The 24,153-nt window shown below is 34.2% G+C and overlaps 6 protein-coding genes across 10 annotated transcripts; 3 read left to right on the forward strand and 3 right to left on the reverse strand.

Annotated features, from left to right (window-relative positions):
* Positions 1–826: 826 nt before the first annotated feature.
* LOC105646084 (cytochrome P450 71AU50) lies at positions 827–2,769 on the forward strand. The gene is made up of 2 exons (XM_089720042.1): positions 827–1,929; positions 2,062–2,769. The coding sequence occupies exons 1-2, from the start codon at positions 877–879 to the stop codon at positions 2,686–2,688; spliced, it is 1,680 nt and encodes a 559-aa protein (XP_089576168.1). The 5' UTR covers positions 827–876; the 3' UTR covers positions 2,689–2,769.
* A 1,429-nt stretch (positions 2,770–4,198) lies between these two features.
* Positions 4,199–6,656, forward strand: LOC105646083 (flavonoid 3'-monooxygenase CYP75B137). Its single transcript, XM_020683860.3, has 2 exons — positions 4,199–5,327; positions 5,928–6,656. The coding sequence occupies exons 1-2, from the start codon at positions 4,335–4,337 to the stop codon at positions 6,555–6,557; spliced, it is 1,623 nt and encodes a 540-aa protein (XP_020539519.1). The 5' UTR covers positions 4,199–4,334; the 3' UTR covers positions 6,558–6,656.
* A 1,027-nt stretch (positions 6,657–7,683) lies between these two features.
* LOC105645963 (amine oxidase [copper-containing] gamma 2) lies at positions 7,684–10,865 on the reverse strand. The gene is made up of 4 exons (XM_012231717.4): positions 9,339–10,865; positions 9,014–9,127; positions 8,169–8,716; positions 7,684–8,076 (listed from the first exon to the last, which is right to left on the reverse strand). Exons 1-4 carry the CDS (start codon positions 10,668–10,670, stop codon positions 7,866–7,868), a joined length of 2,205 nt encoding a protein of 734 aa, XP_012087107.1. The 5' UTR covers positions 10,671–10,865; the 3' UTR covers positions 7,684–7,865.
* A 511-nt stretch (positions 10,866–11,376) lies between these two features.
* On the reverse strand, positions 11,377–14,895 carry LOC105646082 (amine oxidase [copper-containing] gamma 1). 3 transcript variants are annotated; one of them, XM_089720811.1, is made up of 6 exons: positions 13,337–14,895; positions 13,140–13,237; positions 12,894–13,007; positions 12,366–12,815; positions 12,192–12,280; positions 11,377–12,096 (listed from the first exon to the last, which is right to left on the reverse strand). In XM_089720811.1, the coding sequence occupies exons 1-6, from the start codon at positions 14,430–14,432 to the stop codon at positions 11,892–11,894; spliced, it is 2,052 nt and encodes a 683-aa protein (XP_089576937.1). In that variant the 5' UTR covers positions 14,433–14,895; the 3' UTR covers positions 11,377–11,891. The 3 variants fall into 3 exon arrangements, with proteins under 3 accessions (XP_089576937.1, XP_089576936.1, XP_089576938.1); XM_089720810.1 differs by having other exon boundaries at positions 13,140–14,893; XM_089720812.1 differs by lacking the exon at positions 12,192–12,280 and having other exon boundaries at positions 11,944–12,096; positions 13,140–14,891.
* A 3,159-nt stretch (positions 14,896–18,054) lies between these two features.
* Positions 18,055–19,935, forward strand: GAE5 (UDP-D-glucuronate 4-epimerase 5). Its single transcript, XM_012231716.4, has one exon. The coding sequence runs from the start codon at positions 18,342–18,344 to the stop codon at positions 19,650–19,652; it is 1,311 nt and encodes a 436-aa protein (XP_012087106.2). The 5' UTR covers positions 18,055–18,341; the 3' UTR covers positions 19,653–19,935.
* Positions 19,936–21,470: 1,535 nt separating this feature from the next.
* Positions 21,471–24,135, reverse strand: LOC105645961 (zinc finger (C2H2 type) family protein). 3 transcript variants are annotated; one of them, XM_020683905.3, is made up of 3 exons: positions 22,621–24,135; positions 21,846–21,934; positions 21,471–21,759 (listed from the first exon to the last, which is right to left on the reverse strand). In XM_020683905.3, the coding sequence occupies exon 1, from the start codon at positions 23,932–23,934 to the stop codon at positions 22,729–22,731; it is 1,206 nt and encodes a 401-aa protein (XP_020539564.1). In that variant the 5' UTR covers positions 23,935–24,135; the 3' UTR covers positions 21,471–21,759; positions 21,846–21,934; positions 22,621–22,728. The 3 variants fall into 3 exon arrangements, with proteins under 3 accessions (XP_020539564.1, XP_012087105.1, XP_089576940.1); XM_012231715.4 differs by having other exon boundaries at positions 21,846–21,956; XM_089720814.1 differs by having other exon boundaries at positions 21,471–21,956.
* Positions 24,136–24,153: the final 18 nt, after the last annotated feature.

A 24,153-nucleotide genomic window follows, 5' to 3' on the forward strand; every position in this document is an offset into this window, starting at 1 on the left:
AAAGTAAAAATCTTTAATCCTGATCTAGTTTGAAATATATAGATTTATCATATAATTATAAAAGAGAAAGCTCCAACAAATAAAATTTCATTATAAATAAAACTTTTTCATTGCCTGTTGCACAATATCAACCATTAGAGAGTGAGAGAACTCAGAGGAGTAAGAGAAAAATGATGCTTTTTTTTGGCTCATCAGACGCGTATTCTAAATTCATGGATCCCTCGTATTCTAAATTCATGGATCCCTCACATAAAAGAACTCCCTCCAGATCCTAAAATCTTACATCAAATCAGTAAAACTCGATCGCTAACTTTAGCAGTTTCTTCTTCTTCTTCTTCTTCAAATTCATTCTGTTTGGCTTCTATTTCTACTGTTGGATTTTGGTTTGTCTTTGGAATCTGGTGTGTTTAATAAGGAGTGTGAGGTTTCCATGGAAGAAAATAAAGGGTTGTTGGGGCTTGAGATCGGTGGTTGTATTATTTATCTTTTTTTTTTAGATTGCTGATCTGAAAATTAAAATTTGTTCTACTTTAAATTATTTATCGTAGTCTACATATTTGAAAAGGATGCACTTATACCAGATTTGACAGGTGCTTAAATGGTCAAAAACATTAGCTTTAGATGCATAAATGGTTCCCTATAAAGTTAGAAGTACCGTATGATTATTTTTTAAAAGTTCAGTGGACAATCTATTTATTTGGCCTATCATCAATGCATATCTATAAAATATTCTTTATATATAAATATCTTAGGGTAGAAAGATAATATAATTTTTTTTATCAGTCTATCCAACAGATCGAAAAAAGACAATACAGTTTTAATATAATTGAGTTAAACAGTGGTTTCTTCTTCTTTTTAACAAAAAAAAAAAAAAAAATGAGAGTTTTACAATATGTTCATAAAAGAGCAGCTCTAGCTAATTGGATCCCATTTCCATCTTCAATATCACTCTCAAAAACTTTGAAAATGGCTAATAGTTTATGGTCCTGGTACTGGGCTTCTAGCAGCAACGAGAGGCATAACATTTTCAAAGCAGCAATTACCATAACAGTCACAATAGTTACACTCTTCTGCTTATTATGGAAACTCAAGCAATTAAAGAAACTAATCCCTCCATTGCCTCCAGGCCCTCGGGGCTTGCCGTTAGTTGGTTACCTTCCATTCCTGGGCACTTTCCTCCACAAAGAGTTCACAGAATTAGCTCAATTATATGGCCCTATCTACAAACTCTGGCTTGGGAACAAATTACACGTAGTTGTAAGCACTCCATCGCTAGCCAAAGAAGTTTTCCGTGATAAAGATAAGATTTTTGCCAACAGAGACCCGCCAATAGCTGCAAAGGTTGTCACTTATGGTGGAAATGAGATATCATGGTCATCGTACGGTCCTGAATGGAGCAAGATGAGAAAAGTTTTTGTTCGAGAAATGTTAAGTAATTCAAATATTGAAGCTTGTTATCCCATGAGGAAGCACGAAGTGGAGAAAGGTATAAGAGATGTGTTTAAAAAAGCTGGTGATAACCTGTCAATAGACTTTGGTGAATTGGTATTTGAGATAACTGAAAATTCTGCTATCAGAATGTTGTGCGGTGGAATGATTACAGGAGAGAAAGCTATAAGTTCTCTTTCAGAGTTCAGGAAATTGGCAGGGGAAATTATGGTACTTATAGGAAGGCCTAATATTTTTTATCTTTTTCCGATTCTTGCAAGGTTTGATTTGCAAGGTATAGAAAGTCAAGCAAGAAATGTACTTTCACGTATTGATGAGATTCTTAATTCTATAATAGAGCAACGTTTGTATATCGATGGTGTTGAAGAAGATAAGAGCAAGATGAGGAAGAAAGACTTCTTGCAGATTCTTTTGGATTTTAACAAGAATGGAGATTCTGAAACATCTATCACTACCGATCAACTCAAAGCTGTGCTATTAGTATGATTATTCTTAATTTATTAATTTTTGGTTTTTTCATTTCTTTTTCTTTTCCTGTTAAAACAATATATGTTACGAGTTAGACATTTTCTTACTACAATTTTGGTGCTTCATAAATTCTGTTCTTGATAGGACATTATGGTGGGTGGCACTGACACATCATCGACCATGCTAGAATGGGCAATGGCAGAGATAATGCTACATCAAGAAGTAATGAAGAAAGTCTATCAAGAATTAGATGAAGTCGTTGGAATTAACAACACTGTAGAAGATTCCCATTTGCACAAGTTGAAATATTTAGATGCTGTCCTCAAGGAGACATTACGTTTGCACCCTGCACTTCCTCTGTTACTGCCTCATGTTTCAAGTCAATCAACTACATTAGGTGGCTATACCATACCCAAGGGTACTGCTGTTTTTGTCAATGTTTATGCTATCCATAGGGATCCCCTTTTTTGGGACAATCCCTTGGAATTTATACCTGAGAGGTTCTTAATTAGTGAATCTAGCAAATTTGATTATTCTGGCAACAATTTTCAGTACTTACCACTTGGATCAGGAAGGAGAGTTTGTGCAGGAATTCCATTAGCAGAACGGATGGTTATGTACGTTTTGGCTTCATTCTTGCATTCATTTGAATGGAAATTACCACAAGGTACTGAACTAGAATTATCAGACAAATTTGGTATAGTCGTCAAGAAAATGAAGTCCTTAATTCTTGTACCTAAACCTAGGCTCTCTAATGCGGACTTGTACTAGAAGAAGACGTATCTATTTCTTTGCATCATATGCATATTTATGTGCCGCCAGTTGTCTATATATTATCCTGCTTCGTATAAATCGTATCCATACATATATTGAGTGTAATTTAAATTTCCTTAAGTGCTTTTTTTTTTATTATTATTATTACCTTGATTTATGCGTAGCCGGACAAGTTCAAAAATGGTGAAATATCATTTTCGTCGGTCCACACTCCACTTTACATCTATAAACACATATGACAGGACTCTAATTATTTTATGTACAAAATATAATAGCTAAATAGTCAAAATAAAATTATAGCCAATTACGAAACTTGGTTAAGATTATATATATGACTTCCTGTCTTATCTATAATTTTCTTCCTCTCAATCTTTGAGGCATAGCGTGTCAATGTCAGGAAAAAAAAAATTCAAAAAGGTGAAATGGATGTATTAGAAAATTTTCACACATGACATGATATGATAATCTATTAAAGTAAGACAGAAAATTAATAATATACATTTATTTTAAAATAAAATATAGTTAACTACTAAATTTATCCTTACATAAGTGCATATTTATAAGAATAGCTTTTACTATTTTTTTTTTCATTTAAAAATTTCAACGTTTCCAAAAAAAAAAAAAAAAAAAAAAAAAAAAGATGCTAGTATTTTTTGGCTTAAATTTACATTTACTTGGTTTTGATTATATCGAACTTAATTTTACTAAATAATATATAAATTGTGATTCAACAGCTAAATTTTGGAAAATAAAAAAATAAAAAACAACTCTACATATTTTAGCTGGTTTTGAATACATCCGGACGAGAGTAAGGTTAGTGATGTACTATTACATCCAATTTTGTCGAAAGATGTTGAATTATTGTGCTCCTGTCCACATCTATGGAAAAGACAACAAACACCGATTCCACGATAATCTAAAATTATAATTTTCATTTATTCTTTTAGATATTTCAAAATAAGAGTTTCATTTATATTTTTGAACTTTTTTTTTTTTTTTACTTTTTCATGATACTTTTATATAGTAACGTATGTAAATATTAATATTAATTGAATTTATTAAATGGTGGAAAAAAGTCTAATAAAAATTAATTAAAATCTTGATATATTAATCATTCATTTTATTTTAAAAGTTTTAAACCAAGAATGAGAAAGGATTAGGTTCCAAGCATTAAAAACAATATTGTCTTGGACATTTCCTTATCAAATGCAGAATAAATTATGGAGCCGGCCAAATTTACAATTGGATTCTGTAATTATTGGAAAAGCGTGCAATTAAAAACTATAGACGGTTAGCAAGAAATGACATTTCAAGCTTTTAAATATTATTTTCTTGGACATTTCCTTAGCAATTGCAGAATTAATTTAACCATAGAGCCTGCCAAAGTTGACTGAAACCGAAAAATTCTAGTTTAAATTGACTGAATTGAATCAGAACCTAATATTGAAAATTAATTTACTATTAGATTATTTTTTTTAAAAAATCATAATTGAAAACATATACGTAAGCTATTTTTGGGCGACAACAAAACAATAGCCTGAGTTTAATTCCAAGCTCACAACTGTATATAATTAGAGAGACTACTGAGTACTCAATCCATAATTACCTCCACTCAATCTTTTCATTACAATTCTCTTTCTCCAATGTCTGTCTGTAACCTCGCAAAGACAATCTATAACTGGTTCAATTCATGGATTTTCAATGTCAAAGAGCAACAGCACCAAATTGAATCATCACTCTTCATTTCTTTATCAGTTCCCATATTATTAGCTTGTTTACTCTTGTGGGCATTCAAGAATTCAAAACCTAAGGTTCGGTTGCCACCAGGGCCACTTGGCCTTCCAATAGTTGGCTATCTTCCTTTTATTCGCCACAATATGCACCAACTCTTCATGCAACTGGCTCAAAAATACGGTCCAATCTACAAGCTCTCAATTGGACAAAAATTATGTGTCGTAGTGAGCTCTCAAACTCTGATAAGAGAAATCGTACGTCAAAATGACATTACATTCGCTAACAGAATTCCATCTGTCGCAGCAAAAACCTTCTCATACGGTGGAAACGACATAGCATTTGCACCGTATGGTCCCGAATGGCGGGTGCTGCGCAAGATATTCGTCCGTGAGATGCAGAGCAATGCAAATCTTGAGTCGTTTTATCCACTTAGGAGAAACAAAGTCAGGAAAAGTGTAAAAGATTTGTTTGAGAAGAAAAGCGGAAAGGCTATTAATTTTGGAGAATTGATATTTTTGACAATAATTAACATGATGTCAGGAATGTTTTGGGGTGCCACCCTTGACGGAGAAGAGGAGATTAGTGTTGGAGCTAAGTTTAGGTCCGCAACGGCAGAGCTGGTTCAGATTTTAGGAAAGCCAAATGTTTCAGATTTATTCCCGTTTCTTGCAAGATTTGATATTCAAGGGGTGGAGAGGGAAATGAAGGAGGCATCGCAAAAGATTGAGGATATATATGATTATGTTATAGATAAGTATGTAATGAAGAAAGAGTTGACGCAAGGAAAAGAAAAGGTGGAGGTAAATAAAGAAAGAAAGGACTTCATGCATTTCTTGTTAGAGTTTAAAGATCAAGAAACTGGAAGATCAATTTCCAGACAACAAATTAAGGGCTTGCTTATGGTAAATAATCTCTTTTTTCGTCTCCTGCATGCGTCATTTTAACTTTTTTATTCTTGATTTTAGGATATTTCATTAGAAATTATGATCATATATTATGTTTTTTTTTTTTTATTGATTAGGAGACTCTACGAACTAAAATAATACGTGCGTTACACAATATATAGAAATGAGTAACACTCTCTTTAAGTTATAAGTTACTGAAATTTTTTTAACGATTCAAACTCAAAACTTTTCGCTTCAAAAAATTTAAAGAGTTTTAAGTAGAGGAGAATTTATTTCTTTTATGATGAACTCCTTTCACAAAAGTTAAATCAAGTGGTAACATGTGAGGAGATATTGGTATACTATGCAGAAACAAAAATCAGTTCGTGACCATTGGGAGAAGGAGGGGATATTGCCCATAGATTTTTTTATTTGAATTTGGCTTTACAAAATAGTGAATTTTTTATGGACATCGTAATTTTTGAAAATTTTGATTGGCCCATGCTCCATTTTTTCTTTGTTTGTATCCTTTTTTTGTTTTATTTATTTATCATCCAAATAATAATAATAACCAAAAACAAGTATATACATATCCTTCGTTCTTTCTCTTTTTAACAGAATAGTGTAATTGGTGGAACCGACACATCTTCAAGAACAGTAGAGTGGACCATGACAGAATTGATGCTTCATCCCCAAATGCTAAAGAAAGCTCAACAAGAATTAACAAAAGTAGTAGGAGCCAACAACCTAGTTGAAGAATCCCACATTCAAGAATTGCCATATTTACATGCAATTGTAAAAGAAGCACTAAGATTTCATCCGGTGGCACCATTACTCCTGCCACGTTGCCCTAAAGACTCCTGCAACGTCGGTGGCTACACCATCCCAAAGGGCGCTACGGTTTTCTTGAATGCTTGGGCTCTGCACAAGGACCCTGAGTTTTGGGACAACCCTACAGAGTTTGAACCAGCGAGGTTTTTGGATGGAAAGGGCAGTGAGTTGGATTATAATGGGAATCATTTGCAGTATTTACCATTTGGGTCTGGTAGGAGGGTTTGTGCAGGACTTCCTTTAGCTGAAAGAATGGTAATGTATGTGATGGCCACATTCTTGCATATGTTTAATTGGGAATTGCCGAATGGTGAAAAGCCTGATACTTCAGAGAAGTTTGGGATTGTTCATGAGAAAGCTACTCCTCTGATGGTTATTCCGACTCCTAGATTGTCCAACTTAGCCCTCTATGCATAGATAGCAACAGTGACTGTAGACATTTATTTTGGTTTTTCTGTAAAAATGAAAATAAAAGAATAATAGTAATGTAAAATATTGGGAGATTTAGAGTTTGAACACTTTCGACCCAATAATTTTCATTAATTTAGTAAATGTTACTTCAAAGAGAGGTTACTTTTGTTGTATAGTCCATGATTGTACCAAAGATAAAAAGATTTACTTAGGTTAATATTCTCAATATTAAGTGATTTTATACAAGAATTGATAAGAAATCTAGGCCAATCCATTTAACTTGTGAGCTACTCCTTGAGCTCTTCCGATTTTCCATCTACATGAACATAGATGGTGGGCTTTTGTTATAATTTTTGTATTCTGGGTTCTTGTAATGAATCTGATGTGGGCTTACTGTCAAGCATAAGATTGCTGGTTTTTTAGATCAAAGCTTTCTGATACTGCTGCTGGCATTAATGGGAAATCTTCACGACATGGTATGTGATAGAAACCTTATGTGTATGAGATCATTTAAACCTAATCTTATTTCTAAATGTGTTGAGATAATATCATGATATTATCGCTGTTCTTTTTTCTAATTTTATTTTTAGTTCCTATATGATGTTCACGGTGAGTGGAAGCTTGACTCATCATAACTATATACAATTATCTGCATGTGGACACACATTATACGTGGTTGATGGATATAATATCACACTAATCGTTATTAGCAACTTTTGGCATAATCGTTAATTTAATTTCTTATGATTTTTTACCCGCAATCAGCACAAAAAGAGCATGCAAAAATCACCAATCACGTACAATTTGGATGTCTTTTTCATCTTTTGTATCATTTCTTGATCATGGCCACTGTTTAAAGCGCAATACAAATGACTGGTGGAAGCTCTTATAGGGTTGAAAAGAGCATGGGGACAATGTATAATTAGCTAACTGCAGTTCTTGGGGTTACTTTAGTATCTCAATCCTAATTAAAAACTGAAAAGTACAATATGGAACTAAGTATTAAAAAATTATAGTTGAAGTATGCGAATTGATTAATAATCTTATCGATATTACCAAGACAACTTAATATAACGATTAAACGCGTTCAGTACCATGTAAATAATTGTAAAATCAAATAGTAAAACCAGCATTTTGGTTGAAAATAAATTAGTGTTTCATCATTATTTTTTATGACATTATTTGAGAGCATGACAATATTTTCATTTAATATATGCTATTTGTACAAGGAGACCATACGCAATTTTATTTCCCAAGCCATGGGACAACCTGCTACATTTGTAAATTATGCAAATTATTTGGTACTATGCCACTTCAAGCAGAATCTGAAGGTCTACAAACAGGCAAATCTTTCTCAACATTTGGTGGGATCCGAAGAATAGGGTTGCTCTCAAAGAAATTGACTGGCTTAAGATCAAAGCTGGCTGATACTGTTGGCATTATTGGAAAATCCTCCTGACATGGTATATGATGGAATCCTAATGTGTACCACACTACTATGTCCTTGTTCTCAATTGGACGATCCCTTCAAAACAAAAAAAAAAAAATCAACATCACTCTTTAACCATTGAAAAAAAGTTTCCTACTTTTTGAACAAAAACTATCCAAATTTCTTACCTGTCGGACCATACAGCAAGAGTGTCTTCACCTTGACTCTGGTAAACAAATAACCCGCCGGCCCATTGCTCGCTCCGATTATATGGAGTGACCCATATTTGATTATTTGTAAATGCTCCACGTTTCTGTGGAGGATCATCAAGGTCAAGCAAGCTAGCAGCGGTGCCACCAGGCACCACTTTATAACCAACCGGGTTTCCCACACGAGTCTTTTTATTCGGATTAATCACATGAAACTCCGACGGATCATAAAGTTTGAGTTGGATTTGTGCGTCTTTTTCAGTCTTCGCAACATTTCTTTTAGCTGTCAAGTAGCTTCTTCTAGGTGATTCTCCAGGTGAGGTACGTTTCTTTTGGACGTTTAGCTTAACAAAGGAATTATCAGAGCCATCAACGTCCATATCAAGATAAAATGTGATATAATGGTCATGGATGACACCGATCACATTTTCTGATAAAAGGGTACCATAGAGATTTTCTTTGCCAGCTACTTGATTCATGTTTTCATATGAGGTGCCTTTCACCATCAGAATTCCACTAAGTCCAACCTGTGACAAATGACCATTTTGCTTCACAGATTAGCCAAAGAAAAGTCCAATTCAAACATTTCCAAGAAAATAATTATAGTGACTAGAGGCAAGAAGTCCGTATTGAAATTTTTTCCACCCCAGCAAGTGGAGCTGATGCTGATTGATAAAGATTGCATCTTTTCTGATATTTTCAAAGAACAGAAAGATGCTTTTGAAAAAGGTAAAAGAACATAAAGATGTAAGCTTTATAGTTCTTCTCTAACTGGGCTTATAATATAATTGTAACAGCAGATATATATATATATAATCACTAACCTTAATTCTGATTAGCCCATCTATCTGGAACTCCCAATCAACTATATAATCATAGTTAGCAACTGATGCTGCCATTCTCACCACAAGCGTCACTTTTGGCCTGACTTCTCTAATCTGTCAAACAAAAACAAAAGAAACGACAACAACAATTTTAGTGCTAATGTTATCAGCAAATAAGAGCTGCAAGTTTTTTCCATACTGTTTCTTTTTTTTTTTTTTGGAATAAAAAATAATCAGTATAAAAAATTTGCATATTAAACCTGCAATTTTTTTGTTTAATAGTTAGATTGCATTAACTGTACAGTGTCTTTCGAAGTAGTCTTACCTCCATACCGGTAATCGGGCTTTCGGAGTGCCGCCACCCGATGTCACCAGTATAACTCTCAAACACGCAAATCATGTTTGATCGGATATATGGCGTTCCATCACCGGCGGGAAACACTCCGTCCATGTAGTAGGCATTCCGGGGACAATCATTAAGCGGGTCAAGGGGCATGGCCTGCAATCCGAACCCGTATTCACCCGCATCCATGTAAGTCTTAAAATACCACGCGTCAGTAGGGTCCATATATGGCACGAATAACTCTGATGTAAACCCTTTGTACATCACGTTCCTCGTCTCTCCAGTATCCGGGTCCTGGACCTTAGCGCCAGAAATAATAACCCCAGCTCTCGGGTCGGGTTTAAGGTGAAATTCCCAGTTTGCCCATTTAACCAAGTGATTATCTTCTACAGTAAAACTCGGCCCCTTTGGTTGCTCTATGGAAATCGGATTGACCAGCTTCATCTGTTGGTTGACTTTAACGGTGGAGTAAAGATAATCTGTATTGGCGGCCTTCGGTATGGGTATGTTCCTTCCTTTGTCTGATATCTCCACTACCTCTTTAGTGTCCATGTCAAGCAGAACAGTCAACCCTTCTATTGGCCTCATGTAAAAGTTTGCAGTGCCCTTCATGGAATAGCACTGTACCTTAATTAATCTCCTGTTCTCTTCATTTTTACCATACCAGCCTAGAGATATGGGCAGGCAAGCCAGATCCTTAAGAGCAACTCCACGCTGGATGATCGTACGGTTGAAATCAGCGTTTGATAGTGGAGCCCATGTCGCTGTAGTCATATCCTCTATCGTCATCGTCGGATAACCGGATAGTGGATTCGTTTCTTGTATGTCAACCTCGCTCGTAGTTAAGTCCACCGTTAGCACGTGTGATTGGCCGTTGACACGTGCGACCACGGCAGCCTTTCTTGGCAACATGGGATCTCCCTTTCGCCATCTAAGAACAAGCGACTTATCTGGCTCTTCCAAGACTACAGAGTGAAGAGCAAAGGAAGATGACGACTTGAACAGCTGATGCGATGATAGGATTGTACGGACTTTGTTAAGTTCTTTAATGGTTAAAGGATCAAGCGGATGGTGGGGGACGTCGGAGTCATGGTTGTGTTGGCGAGTGGGTCTTGGCGGTTTCTTGAGGATATTTTTGGATTGGAAACGGTTTTTGGAGCTGGTGCACCAAAGGGAGGTGGTGGCGGTGGCACAGTCGAGGAAGTCAGCCGTGGTAGGGGGTGTAGCGTAGGGGAGATGAGTCCAAGTGAAGAGTAAAAGAAGAGCTCCACTTGCAAAGATTAGGAGGAAACGGAGGAAGTTTCTTGATTCCATGAACTTCACTCTTAATTACTGCTATCTCAGCTGTTTGTTATGGGTTGTAATATTAAGGGATGGAACTGAATGGAAAGAAATGGATAAGAGTGACAGAGAGCTAATGGAGGGACTAATTTAGAAGGAAAGTGCCAATATGACAAGTGATGACATTGAGGTGTACACTCGCAAAAGCATACTATATGCTTTCGTGGCCTAAAAAACACCTGGCACTACTAGGAATCAGTGTCTGATATTTTATGTTGAGTGTTAAAAGAAAAAATGTTTTGTGTTAGGTTCTAAAAGAAGATAAAAGGGATTTTGGAAAATGAATCTTGATTCTCAAAAGTCTAATTGGACACAATTTCTCAAATTTTTTTAAGCTTCCATCCATAAATAGACATGTATAAATACTAAGCTAGTATCTTTATTTCATTAATTTGCTAAATCAATGGCATGAATAATACTATATATTTTTCCAACCCTGCGCATCCATCATTAAGTTTAGGATAATTATATATGGACCATCTTAAAATTATAAATCTGCTAGCACAAATTTTTTATTAAAAACTCACATTAATATGAAAATATAAATTTAATAATTCCAAGTGTACGTAATATAAACTCTTTTTAGATCAACAATTCATAATTAATAATTAATAAAAATAACATGAATACTTAATTACTACTACTTGCATTATCAGATTTATTTTGTGTGATTTCAAGATTTAATGATAAATAATTTATTTGTTTTTATTGGAAAACACAAAATAATTGTCCGCAATCAACGTCTTGCATAGTATTTTTCCTATATTATTTCTGGCTATTACTAACTACAAAGAGAAATCTATGCATAATACAATACAATAATATCTGGTGGAGCCAAATATTAGAATCTTCGAGCATTAGTTGGTATCTGGATCTGGAATATTGAGATTCGCGTAACGGACAAAGACTCGCCGGCCCACCACTCCCAAAATAAGATATTCACAAAAGAATCATGGCGCACTAGTAGCAGCAGAATACTCATTTAGAATTTTTTAAAAATTAAAATAACCTCTGGACCTTATTAACAACAACGGATACTTACATTTGGAGTGTCTAAATTTTTTTTTTTTTTTTTTTTTTTTGCTTTTTTTTTTTCAATCAATTACTTAAACTCATTAAAATTCGCATTGTGCTGTCAGAAATCATTGGGCCATGATTCTCAAGCCCGTGAACACTGGCCCAGACCGTCCCAGATCAGACAGCAGGCCGGCAGACGGGCAGATCCTTTTCAAAAATGGGCGGAGCCCTAAGAATTGGACTGTTCTCAAAGAAATTGACAGGCTTTAGATCAAAGCTAGATGACACTGTTGGCATTACAGGGAAATCCTCTTGGCATGGAATGTGATGGAATCCAAGTGTATACCATAACACAATGTCCTTATCCTCGATATCTCTGTTCCTGTTTAACGTTAAAAATTACAACATTTGATTAATTATGCTCAAAAAACAAAACAGAATTTGATAATACAAATTAATGTCTTATATCTTTCAGACCACACAGCAAGTGTGTCATCCCCTCGGCTTTGATACACCAGAAGTCCACCAGCCCATTGTTCACTCCGGTTATAGGGGGTCACCCATATCTAATTAACATTAAATTTTGCAAATGGAAATTCAAAATCTTTATTACTGTTAATCCATGGAACAAGTGCAAGTGATTGAAAGTACCTGATTGTTAGTGTAAGCACCTCGTAGTTGAGGAGGATCAAGGTGATCGAGCAAGCTAGCTGCAGTACCACCAGGAACAATTCTGTACCCAGCTGGATTCCCCAATCTAGACCTTCTTGAAGGGTTAATTACATGAAATTCTGAAGGGTCATAAAGCTTAAGCTTAATTTTTGCATCTTCCTCTGTTTTAACTGTCTCTCTCTTGGCTTTTAAGTAGCTTTTTCTAGGTGTTTCACCAGGAAATTTCTGTTCCTTGACTAAACGAACCTTAACAAATGTGTTATTAGTGTCATCAATATCCATGTCGAGATGGAATGTGATGAAATGATCATGAACAACACCAATAACATTTTCAGAGACTAAAGGGCTTGACATTTCTTCTTCATTTGGTATTTGATGCACATTTTGATGAGGAGTCCCTTTTACCATTAGCATCCCAGAAAGAGAGACCTGCTTAGATATGTATAAAATGCTTAATAATTAAAGAAAATGAAGTGAAATTAAATAAATGACAGGAACAGAGTTTACCTTAATCCGAATTAAACCATCAGTTTGAAATTCCCAATCAAATATGTAGTCATAGTTTCCAATTGATGCTGCCATTCGAGCCACTAATGTCACTTTAGGTCTTGATTCTCTGATCTGCTCCACATTTTGAAGCCAAAATCAAGTGTTCAATATCTACCTTAAATAAATAAATATATATATATATATATATATATATATATACTCTAATTTCACAAACAAAAATATGCAGTAATTGATTTTAGGTACCTTAAAACCATTAACAGGAATCTCGGAGTGACGCCAACCAATATCCCCAGCATATCTTTCGAACAGACAAATCATATCGGGCTGAACATAGGGTGTTCCTTCAGAAGAAACAAAAACAGCATCCATATAATGTGAAAACCTAGGGCAATCATTTAATGGCACAAGTGGCATAGCAGTTGCCCCTAAACCAAACTCACCAGCATCCATATATGACTTAAAATACCAATTCTCATCTGGGTCCATGTAAGGGACAAACATTTCTGAACAAAACCCTTTATACATTACACTTCTTAGCACTCCAGTCTCTGAATCTTTAACCATAGCTCTAGAAATAACCATGCCTTCTCTTTGATCAGCCTTCAAATGGAAAACCCAATTTGCCCATTTAACCAAATGTCCATTTTCTACTGTAAAGCTAGGACCTTTTGGCTGCTCCATTGATATCGGGTTTATAGGGTCCATTTCAATTCGCTTTTCTTGTTCTATATATCTGTAATCAGTATTTGTTTCTTTTGGAATTGGAATTCCCCTCCCTGTATCAGAAAATTTTACCACTTCTTTCTTGTCAAGGTCTACTGTCATGGTTAACCCTTCAAGTGGTCTCATGAAAAAATTTGGTGTACCCTGGCTAGAGAAGCATTGGACCTTAATAACCCTTCTTCCTTCTTCATGAGACCCAAACCAACCAGGTGAGGGGGTTATGCAAGACAAATCTGATAAGTGAACTCCTCTTGCTATAGCAGACTGGTTCAGCTCCTTGTAAGACAGTGCTACTTGAACTGCAGCTGAAATATCTTCCATGGACAGCATAGGATAACCTGAAGCTGAGTTGATTTCATGGGCTGTGACCTGGCCCAAAGCCAAGTCAACATTGAGAAGATGAGTTTGACCATTCAAGACTGCAATTACCAGTCCTTTTCTAGGAGGGAAAGGGTCACCTTGTTTCCACTCCGATACTAAAGACTTTTCAGGCTCATCAAGTGATAAAGAATGAATAGTAGGAAACTTGTTAGAAGACAAAAAGGGCTTATAGAAAGATAAAAGAATGGCTCTAACCTTATTGATTTCTTGTATTGTAAGTGGATCTAACGGGTGTTTAGGTGTTGGACCAGAGTAATCATTGATTTTGGGGTTTCTTGGTATTTGGGTTTCTAAAACTGAACCGAACTTGGAGTAAATTCGGTTCTTGGAGGTGAAGCTATAGGAGGATTCTGGTTTGTTTAAAAAAAATGCGAAAAGGAGCAGAAACATGAACATGAAGAAGGTGAAATGAAGACTTGAAGCAATTTCCATGGTGAGTTTCTTCCTGTGATGAGGGTGTATCAAGATTCGAAAAGGCTTTTAAGGAATATACATGATTGTTAGTTACAAAAATTAAACTGAGACTAATAAGAAAAATAGTATTCCGTAGAATATGTCAACTGTCCTTCCAAAGAGGATAAGAGGGAGTTTTATAGCTAAGAATATAGTGGTTAGGCTTTTAAGTACGGAATAAAGCTGTTAGGCTTTAATTATTGAATATAGCTTAACTTGAGTCCCTCTGGAAACACTATTTTCTGGTTCCATCTTTGATTACGAAGAGATAGATCTTTTATAACTTGAAGAAATTGCAGGCCAAAAATGTTGATGTGCAAATATAGCCAAACAAGAAGTGACGTGAATAGCAAATATTGGGATATTTGATGTATTAATTTCTTTGTCGTTTTAGAGTTTTAAACGCAATTTTTTTATTTGCACACTGTCTCTACACTCATTCAGGATTAGTGATTTATCCAACCGCGAGTTTTAACTAATTAAATAATTTAATCTAATTATTTGAATTATTATACCTCTTATTATTTACTTTCCTTTCACCTTGTCTCCCAAATATGGAAATTTGGTTGTCTGTACAAATTTTTGCACCAGCTTCGAGAAAGGGAATACGTCCGGCCGGTGGCCATGTGAAAAAAACCGTCACATTGTAACCGTCGATGCATGAAGACAATAGGAGTGGTTAAGTTATAACCATAAAATCGAAACCAATACAGTCTAAATCGAACTTTTCCTCAACTACTCTCTAATTAAGCCATTTTTCTCCACTATCTTCAATTTGGCTCATGTGTTCTTTAATTCATTTTGTTTTGGTATCACTTTTAGTTCACTCTTTTGTTCATTTTATTTGAATTCTTAATATCTGACCTAAGTTAATATGAAAGTTACTCTCGCGATCACTTGTTCTGTTCTAACTCATAATCTTTATCGATAGAAAATCACTCGATCAGTATATATATATAAGTAAGAGCAATCACAACTTGTTTATATTAAAGATAAATCTCTCCTAGCAATCGCGACTTTAATTTTTTAACTCCTGACTTTATAAGTAAAGTTCAATCGAAAATGTAGTCCACCAGTATAGTCATCCACGATAGAAACTTTTCAAACTGTGAAGTTCTCTCTCTCTCTATATATATATATATATATTATTTTTTTTAGTATTGATTACCATATATATTGAAGAAATGAAGTTGAATAACATATCGAATTAAACTAGGGAAAAGAATTGTGCCAAAGACATGTATAACATGTTTCTTGAAGGTTAATTTTCATGATGAAATTACACAAGTGAATTTGGTGAATGTCTGGGATTTCACCAATTTTTTTATAAAAAAAAAAAAAAGAAAAAAAAAACATGAGAAACAAAACCTAACTTAAATTAGAAAACAAGATACCATATAAGTATCTTTGAGGAAAATATAGTTGCCTTCTTTGCAAGTTTCTCCTTTTCACTGCTCACCTTCTTGTTACTATTTCAACCAAAATGCATTATGCATCCATAGCTCTCTCACCCACCTCCATTAATGACCTTTCTAATTACTATTTTTTAAAATCCATTACATTTATTTTTTTTGGAAAAAATGATAGCTACCAAGATTCTAAATTTGGACATTTTACATTAGTAAAAGGACCAGCAGTAATAGTAATAATAATAATCATTTCATTTGCTACTCCATTATATACTGGAATGTTCTTTAAGATGAAGCCGCGAATGGTATTCATAATCCTTTCCTTATCAATCTGCAATGTTCAAAGATATCTTCTCAGCCATGCATGAATGTGCTCATTCAATATGGTTCAATGTTCTAAAAAGACAAAGTAAAGACTGCCAATTAAACAAAATTGCTAATGTCAAAACAAGAAAAATCTTATGCCTACTTATTTTGAATATTTGAAACTACAACTTTTTGCAATCTCATTATATTGTCAATCTAATATTTTAGGAAATGGTTTCGTATGATATGGCCCATAAACATTCAAGATAAGTTGGAAAAAAAAATAAAATAAAAGATAAATTACTATCAAATCTATGAAATTTGACAGAAATTATTATCTCGACTTACTGTGTAGAGATAAATTATTATCTCGATTTATTTTAATTTTATTGGTTAAAAAAATAAATGTAATTTAATTTTGATTGGTAATATAAGTTTTCTATTTAAATCTAAATTTTATTGGATAAGGTAAGAAATTATATTATATATATTAAATGTGGTAAGGATATAATATCTTTTAAGGATTTTAATTTTATTTGGTTGAAAAAATAAAATTAATTTTATTTTGATTGGTTATATTATACAATATAAGGTACATATTAAATATGACAAAACTATAATATGTTCCATTATTGTTTTTAATGAATATATATTAGTTATAATTATTTCCTACAAGTAAATTACTCCACAAAAAATAAATGCACTTGATTATTATTTATTAAGAAATATATTATTAGATTTATTTTTTAATATAAATAAAAAATAAAACTCACTAAAAATATATATATATATAATCATGTATTTATATTGGCACCATATAATTCATAGAAGGATTTTTTTTTTCTATATTGGCACCATATAATTCATAGAAAGATTTTTTTTTTTCTCAAACAAAGTAACCATAAATTAATTATATACTAATATACTTTAACAGTAAAAAAAAGAAAAAAGAAAAACACCAAAATTATAAATAATGCTAAAAAAATTACTTTTATTAATTATTTAATAGCTAACACTGATTTCTCATATTTTGGTAAACAGATAATTTATTATATATACGAATCAAAAATTAAATTAAATAAAAATAATTATAAAAAAAATTAAATCGATTGATATGTAATTTTATTTTCACGAAAATTTGAGTGTCATATAATATTATATTATTATTATTATAAGTACCTTCTTTCCTTCGCAAGCTATTTAATTATTAAATTTTTATTTTATTATTTCATAGAATTTTCTTTTCTCTATTTTATTTTGTGAATGTTTTTAGATTTTTAAGTAATATAACTGTTTATAATATTATTATTTATAATAAAAAAAGTAATAAAGAAATTATATATATAAATTAATAAAAAAATTAAATTACATTTAGTACAAACAAACAAAAAATGCACTTTGGAGAATTTAATTATATAAAAATAGCCAGTCACAAATCTGAGCTTGTACTCAGAAAAATTACGCGAGATAGTCGCTACTATACTATAAGTAATTTCCTTTTGATATTTTCTTTTCTCTGTTGAAGCTATACTTGTGGATTAAAAAAAAAAAAAATCAATTGCCCTGGATTTTTATTTATCTTGTTTTTATCCACATCAAGCATTCAATTTCGTATTCTTCTCTTTTTTTTTTCTTTTTTTTTTTGTTTTTTTCCTTTTTATTGAATGTTCATGTTAAATCTAATAATTAAACAATGGGCCAAATTCTGCTTCCTAAGTTGGTATTTTAATTTTCCCTTAAAAAGAAATTGGTATTTTTAATTGTTTTTTCCAAAAAAAAGAACATCTTTTTAATCTCATATATTTTCCCTTTTTTTTCATTTTAATTTTAATTGAAAGATATTAATAAGAAAATTATGAGATATTAATAACAGAAGGATCAACATTAATCTAACCCTCACAAAATCTGTCAACAAATCATCAAAATTTGGTCAAATTTCACCTCCCTCGCTCTCTCCATAAATTTGCAAATGTTCCAACTTTCTCTTTCCCACCACACTTGACTCGTAAAAGCCACCGCTTTGACAGAAAAGAGAGAACCCAATGCAATCCATGTAAAACACCTCCATCCCCTTTTTCCGCTGTCACAAACGCCGTCTCCACCACCACCATTACCGCGTATCAATTAAACCCAGAATCAAAAAGTTTTGGTTGCTAATATTTTTTTATCCAATATGGCCTCACTCCTTGATACTACTCCACCTTCTACACCAGGCAAATTCAAACCGGACAAATCGTCAGCGTACCTTCATCCGCACCATCGCTCTCTCCGGTTACACTCTTCTCTCTCTAAACTCACTTTCTATTCCTTTCTCTTTCTAATTCTTTTTCTCTTCTTCTTTCTCCTTTCCTCTCCTTCTCCTTCCTCTCGCCACCAACCCAACACCTATCCACCGGGCGGTCCTCTATGGGAAAAAAAAGTAGTCAAATCGGCGCGTCCCAAGTCGCGTGGTGGCCTGACCGTTCTAGTCACCGGTGCTGCTGGGTTTGTCGGAACCCATGTCTCCGTTTCCCTGAAACGACGCGGTGATGGAGTACTTGGGCTTGACAATTTCAATCATTACTATGATATTAATCTCAAAAGAGCCAGGCAAAAGGTACTGGAGCGATCTGGGGTTTTTATTGTTGAAGGAGATATAAATGACATGACTTTATTGAAAAAGCTTTTTGATGTTGTGTTTTTTACCCATGTTATGCATTTAGCTGCTCAAGCTGGGGTGCGTTATGCAATGCAGAATCCAAAATCTTATGTTCATAGTAATATTGGTGGGTTTGTCAATTTGCTTGAAGTATGTAAATCAGCTAACCCACAACCTGTAGTTGTTTGGGCGTCTTCTAGTTCAGTTTATGGGCTTAATTCGAAAGTACCCTTTTCAGAGAAAGATAGGACTGATCAGCCTGCGAGTTTATATGCAGCAACTAAGAAAGCAGGAGAGGAAATTGCTCATACTTATAATCATATTTATGGTCTTTCAATTACTGGGTTAAGGTTCTTTACTGTTTATGGTCCATGGGGCAGACCTGATATGGCTTATTTCTTTTTTACCAAGGATATTCTAAAGGGGAAGGAGATTGGTGTCTTTGAAACTGCTGATGGAAGAAGTGTGGCTAGAGATTTTACTTACATTGATGATATTGTTAATGGTTGTTTGGCAGCTCTGGATACTGCAAAGAAGAGTACAGGAAGCGGAGGGAAGAAGAGAGGGCCAGCTCAATTCAGGGTTTTCAATTTGGGGAATACTTCCCCTGTTCCTGTGAGTAGGCTTGTTGGGATTTTAGAGAGCCTTTTGCAAGTTAAAGCTAAGAAAAAAGTGTTGCCTTTGCCTAGAAATGGGGATGTGGAGTTTACACATGCTAATATTAGTTTGGCACAGAAGGATCTAGGATATAAGCCTACTACTGATTTGGAGACGGGGCTTAAGAAGTTTGTGAGATGGTACCTCAGTTATTATTCAGGGTCAAAGAAGAAGACTTCTTCATGGTGAATTATAAATATGCTTTAAATTTGATTTATCTTTGTTGGCACATACTTTGATATCTTTGGTTCATTTGATTATTGACACAAGGAGGAATATTTGTCTTGCAATGTGTTTGATTTGATGAGAATATGCTTTGCAGGGCATATCTGATTTGTATCGAACAGTAATGGTTATTTATTCTTAATTTCTCCCCACATATTGCTTCATTTATAGTTTAGAGTGTAGATAATGTAATTTTTTTGATGATTTTTGAAGCAATTTCAATAAATTACTTTTAATCTTGGATTAAGCTTATATCCCCTTGCTTTTATTAATACTACTTGATTGGGAAGAGATTGGAAATTAACGGTGCTTCTGCGCTTCTTTTCTTTATATTATGCACAAGTGTAAGTATATATTTGCATCAGAATATACCTAATGTAGGTGGCTAGATATTGAAAAAATGCTTGTAATGGTAAAATCTGCATTGGCATGACTTATTTTGGTCTTTTGTTCATTGAGTAAATGTGTGCATGGCATGTAAATACTCCCTGTAGTTTGTTTTACCCTTTTATTTGTCATTCATATTTTTGTAATGTTGATGTAGGACACAGAAACTTGAGAAGAAAACATGGCGAACCTACTGAACAATATAATAGGGAAGTAAAGATTGCAAATACCAATACTATAAATTTCACTTCTTTTTCTTGTCATTTCTTGATTGCATCACTACGTAGAAATTTATGCACTGACTGATGATTTCACTTGGTTTTCAGTTAGATATTGTATCTTTTCTTCTCTATTTTTTGCACATCAGCTAGATTTAATAACTCCGTTCCTGTATTTGTTGATCAGACTAAGCCAATAATAACAGAAGCAATATGATTTTCCCAAAAGAACATCTTTCAGAAAAGAGATAGGTGACAGCAGCTCACTATTTTGAGGTTTTGGTGTTTTTGCAATCCTGGAATTAGGAATCACTAAGCAAGTAGTCTCAATTTAGTTTGAATATATTGTTAGTTACACAAGCTTTTTGTTAAGTATTTATGTCTTTATAATGACACGAGTTTATCTCAAAGTTTGCATTTCCATAGTCATTTGCATCGTCTGCATCTCCTTGTTGATCTATTTGACTGTCATTGAATTGCTTCTGATTTGAGCATGGATTGACTGTTTATTCTTGCTGGAAGAACTTAAAAGGATTTTGTTTTGAAGCGTCGCATTTTAGAGCTTTCTCACAACTGTTCCTTCTCCAAACTTAAGGATTGCCTCCTATTTTAAAATTCAGTAATTAAATTGAAATTTGGTAACAGATCAATTTCTAGCATTTAAAATCTAACAATCAAATATTGTAAAAAATTAATCTCTTGAAGTAGTTGATCAATATGCAAATTCCCAGAAAAGCTTCATTCTTGATTGTACGCCAAAAGTTCAGCCATTAGTGTTTGCTGATGGGCTCTAGTTTGAAAATTCTCACAACATGAGGAAGAGCATTTCTAGGCTGCAATAAACCATTTGAATGCCCTTGCTAATCAAAGTCAATTGTGGAAAATATAACACCTTGTAATTTCATATTCTCACATAGCATCTTCGTAGCAATAATTAACAAAGTTCATATCATATTATTGGTTTGGCATTTGCTACCAGATCAATTTCTAGCAGGTAGCAGCCAAACTTAACAGTCTAATGTTTGATAAAAAATTTCTCTTTTGGATGGACAACTTTGAATTGTACAGCCTGAAAAAGCTTTGATGTTTTTCTCCCTTTCATTCCTAGATAGGATAGAAACAATTCATTTTCATGTAATCACAATCATGGGAAATGGATTGGACCAAGAAGCATATATATATTTGAAAAGTAACATGTATAAATTCTTGTTAGAATAGAGAATTATTCGGATAAATTCAACATTCATAAAGGAAGCTACTTCCTTTTTGAAGTAGTTGATCGATTCAATATCAAATTCAATTATTCAATTTCGCACGAAGGTCTCATTCTTGATTTCATATTTCAGTGCTTGCCATCAGCAGAAAAATGGATTTTAGGCTCCAGTTCGAAAATTTCATTGTTAGAGACAATGAAGATCATTTCTCAACTAAGGTACATAATACCCCTTGATCCAGCAATGAACCATCTGCATCCGAGAAAAACACATCATCGACCATATGAAGTCCATGCGCTTGCTAATCACAGCCAAATCTAGAAAAAAGAATTTAATACCTTATAATTTCCTGTACATCTGCCCAAAACTTTCCAGCTACATTCAAATTATCACATGTTATCTCCATAGCAATAATCGCATTTTGGAGCTGAAATTTAAATAGAATGTTCCTGTCAAAATTATTGGTGATCATTTATTCCTTTGGCATTTGGATTGCAACTGTTCACCATCAACTTACGATGGATATAAATTAAATATCGAGTAAAGACTATCTCCAACAGAAAGTAGAAATGAACAATCTGCAACATATTATGAATTTCAATCCACTAATAATTGCTGTCAGTGTGAAAAGATCAACACCATAAACAAGCGCGTATCTGCTTGAATTTCCATCACAAAAGGTGCGCAATTCTATTGAGGCTAAAATAATAACAATAGAACTACTGAACTCAACAGAGCCCTTCATTGTACATAAATCCTGCTTCACCTATTTTACTGTCTAGGATCACACTCTATGCCAAAAGTATCAAGATTTTTATAGCTATTTATGAAGATTTGATGCAAGGTCTTATATTTGTAGCTTATTGACCAGTGTCCTGAATGTAGCAATATGAAGAGACCAAACAGTGGGCATATACAAGCCAGTGTTTCAACATCCACAAAAAAATGAACTGTGATGGAGTTCAACAATACAAAAACCAAGAGAAAGCTCATCAAATATTTAGATGAGATACCATGGCAAATGGCTAAAAAAAATCTATATGGCACACACTTTTACTCTAATAGAAACAGATAAAAAAATATTTATAGTCCAGCATAATTCTGGCCACTTACAGGAATCATAGGCCATGGTTCCAGGTGGTCTGCTTGTCAAACCTCATAAAATGTAATGGTGAACTTCACCCAAGTAATAAAAACTGATCTTGTGACCAAAGCATGTTTTTAAGCATTAGCCTCTGGATCAGAATTCAACTCCCACCAAGCACTCGCAGCTTCCTTTTGCTTACAGTCAACATCATCTTCATCAAAGATACCACCAAAACCTCCACACTCTCTATCACAATCACCATCATCAGCATCGCCATCATCATCATCATCATCACAAGTATCATCATCATCACAAGTATCATCACTTCCACAATAATCAAAAGCATTAACCACACTAGAAAAATTTTTCTCCTCCTTTGGATCGTGTGTCCACTCTAGTCTCTCCAACATGTCACGGTCCTTCCACCGCCCCACAACTGATACTGCCTCCTTCTTAGCCTTCCCCATCAAAATCTCCTGCCAAGAAAAACCAGCATCAGCAACCCTCTTCAATGCCCCATCATTAATATCCCCAACCACAACAGTCTTCAGACATCTCAACTTAGCCTGCTTTAAAACGCCAGCAAAATCCGAATCATCTGATACAAGTACTAAACAATCAGCCTTCCTCTTATCCATCACATCCACCATATGGTCCCTCAATGCCAAATCCGCAGCCTGTGGCTTATCTGATACAGTCCTAACCCAAAACCCTGCCCTTTTCAACTCATTTGCCAGACCATATCCTACTTTCGGAGTCAAAACATCCCTCACAGCATTCTTATACTTCTGCATCTTCATTGCATACTTTGCCACTAACTTAACTCTCCTATTCCCTCTAGCTGATTCTATTTGATTCAACCGCTTCTGCTGTTCACGCTCGTGAATTTGCTTAAAATGATTAATTAACTTCTCATTATTATAAAACTTTCTACCACAAACTCTACACAAATATGGTTCTACTGGTTTAATCAAACCCTTATTCTCTAGCTGATTCAACAATTTTCTTTCTTTTCTTTGCTTTTTTACAACATTTGGCACATAACTAAACGCATGCCGATTAGCATACGCCACCATATATCTAACAACCCCAAACGAAGACGCAGCCTTTTTAAGCCTAAAAGCAGCCTCATATGGCGGGAATGAATTTGGTGGCTTGTTGTCCAAATCCCAGAAAATTGCAACATTATTTTGGGGTTCTATTGGTGTAACAGTTGTTATTGGGTTTGTAGAATTAGAACCCAGTTTTGAATCGAAATGACAGTATCTAAACAAATTGAGACATGGGTTTAGCTGTCTGGACTGTATTGAACGGAAACAAACACGAAGTTTGAGCAACATAGTTAACGTCAAAAGGTATGTACAAAAGAAAGCATGAATCAAAAGAATAACATGGGTAAAGAAACGAGAAAAACTAAGACGACGAGTATTTGTTCAGAAGCAAGACTCCCTACCGCAAAAGAAGAGAACGCTTGTCTCTGTTGAGACGCTCGTATTCTCGTCAATTATTTCTTAAGAAAAAATGGCGTTTGCAGGTCAGTGAATAATGGGCCGGAGCCC

Source organism: Jatropha curcas, chromosome 4 (assembly GCF_041381405.1).
Source record: "Jatropha curcas cultivar XTBG-Jc1 chromosome 4, XTBG_Jcur_1.0, whole genome shotgun sequence".
Classification (NCBI taxonomy): domain Eukaryota; kingdom Viridiplantae; phylum Streptophyta; class Magnoliopsida; order Malpighiales; family Euphorbiaceae; genus Jatropha; species Jatropha curcas.

What these genes read in the sequence shown, in the direction of transcription:
- LOC105646084 (XM_089720042.1), top strand. Translation starts at nt 877, where the DNA reads ATGAGAGTTTTACAATATGTTCATAAAAGAGCAGCTCTAGCTAATTGG. An exon ending in AACTCAAAGCTGTGCTATTA is followed by an intron (nt 1,930 to 2,061) that starts GTATGATTATTC and finishes TGTTCTTGATAG; the next exon opens with GACATTATGGTGGGTGGCAC.
- LOC105646083 (XM_020683860.3), top strand. Translation starts at nt 4,335, where the DNA reads ATGTCTGTCTGTAACCTCGCAAAGACAATCTATAACTGGTTCAATTCA. An exon ending in AAATTAAGGGCTTGCTTATG is followed by an intron (nt 5,328 to 5,927) that starts GTAAATAATCTC and finishes TCTTTTTAACAG; the next exon opens with AATAGTGTAATTGGTGGAAC.
- LOC105645963 (XM_012231717.4), bottom strand. Translation starts at nt 10,670, where the DNA reads ATGGAATCAAGAAACTTCCTCCGTTTCCTCCTAATCTTTGCAAGTGGA. An exon ending in GCCCGATTACCGGTATGGAG is followed by an intron (nt 9,128 to 9,338) that starts GTAAGACTACTT and finishes TTTGTTTGACAG; the next exon opens with ATTAGAGAAGTCAGGCCAAA. An exon ending in CTTGCTGTATGGTCCGACAG is followed by an intron (nt 8,077 to 8,168) that starts GTAAGAAATTTG and finishes TTTGTTTTGAAG; the next exon opens with GGATCGTCCAATTGAGAACA.
- LOC105646082 (XM_089720810.1), bottom strand. Translation starts at nt 14,432, where the DNA reads ATGGAAATTGCTTCAAGTCTTCATTTCACCTTCTTCATGTTCATGTTT. An exon ending in ATGGTTTAATTCGGATTAAG is followed by an intron (nt 12,816 to 12,893) that starts GTAAACTCTGTT and finishes ATATCTAAGCAG; the next exon opens with GTCTCTCTTTCTGGGATGCT. An exon ending in GATGACACACTTGCTGTGTG is followed by an intron (nt 12,097 to 12,191) that starts GTCTGAAAGATA and finishes AACGTTAAACAG; the next exon opens with GAACAGAGATATCGAGGATA.
- GAE5 (XM_012231716.4), top strand. Translation starts at nt 18,342, where the DNA reads ATGGCCTCACTCCTTGATACTACTCCACCTTCTACACCAGGCAAATTC.
- LOC105645961 (XM_020683905.3), bottom strand. Translation starts at nt 23,934, where the DNA reads ATGTTGCTCAAACTTCGTGTTTGTTTCCGTTCAATACAGTCCAGACAG.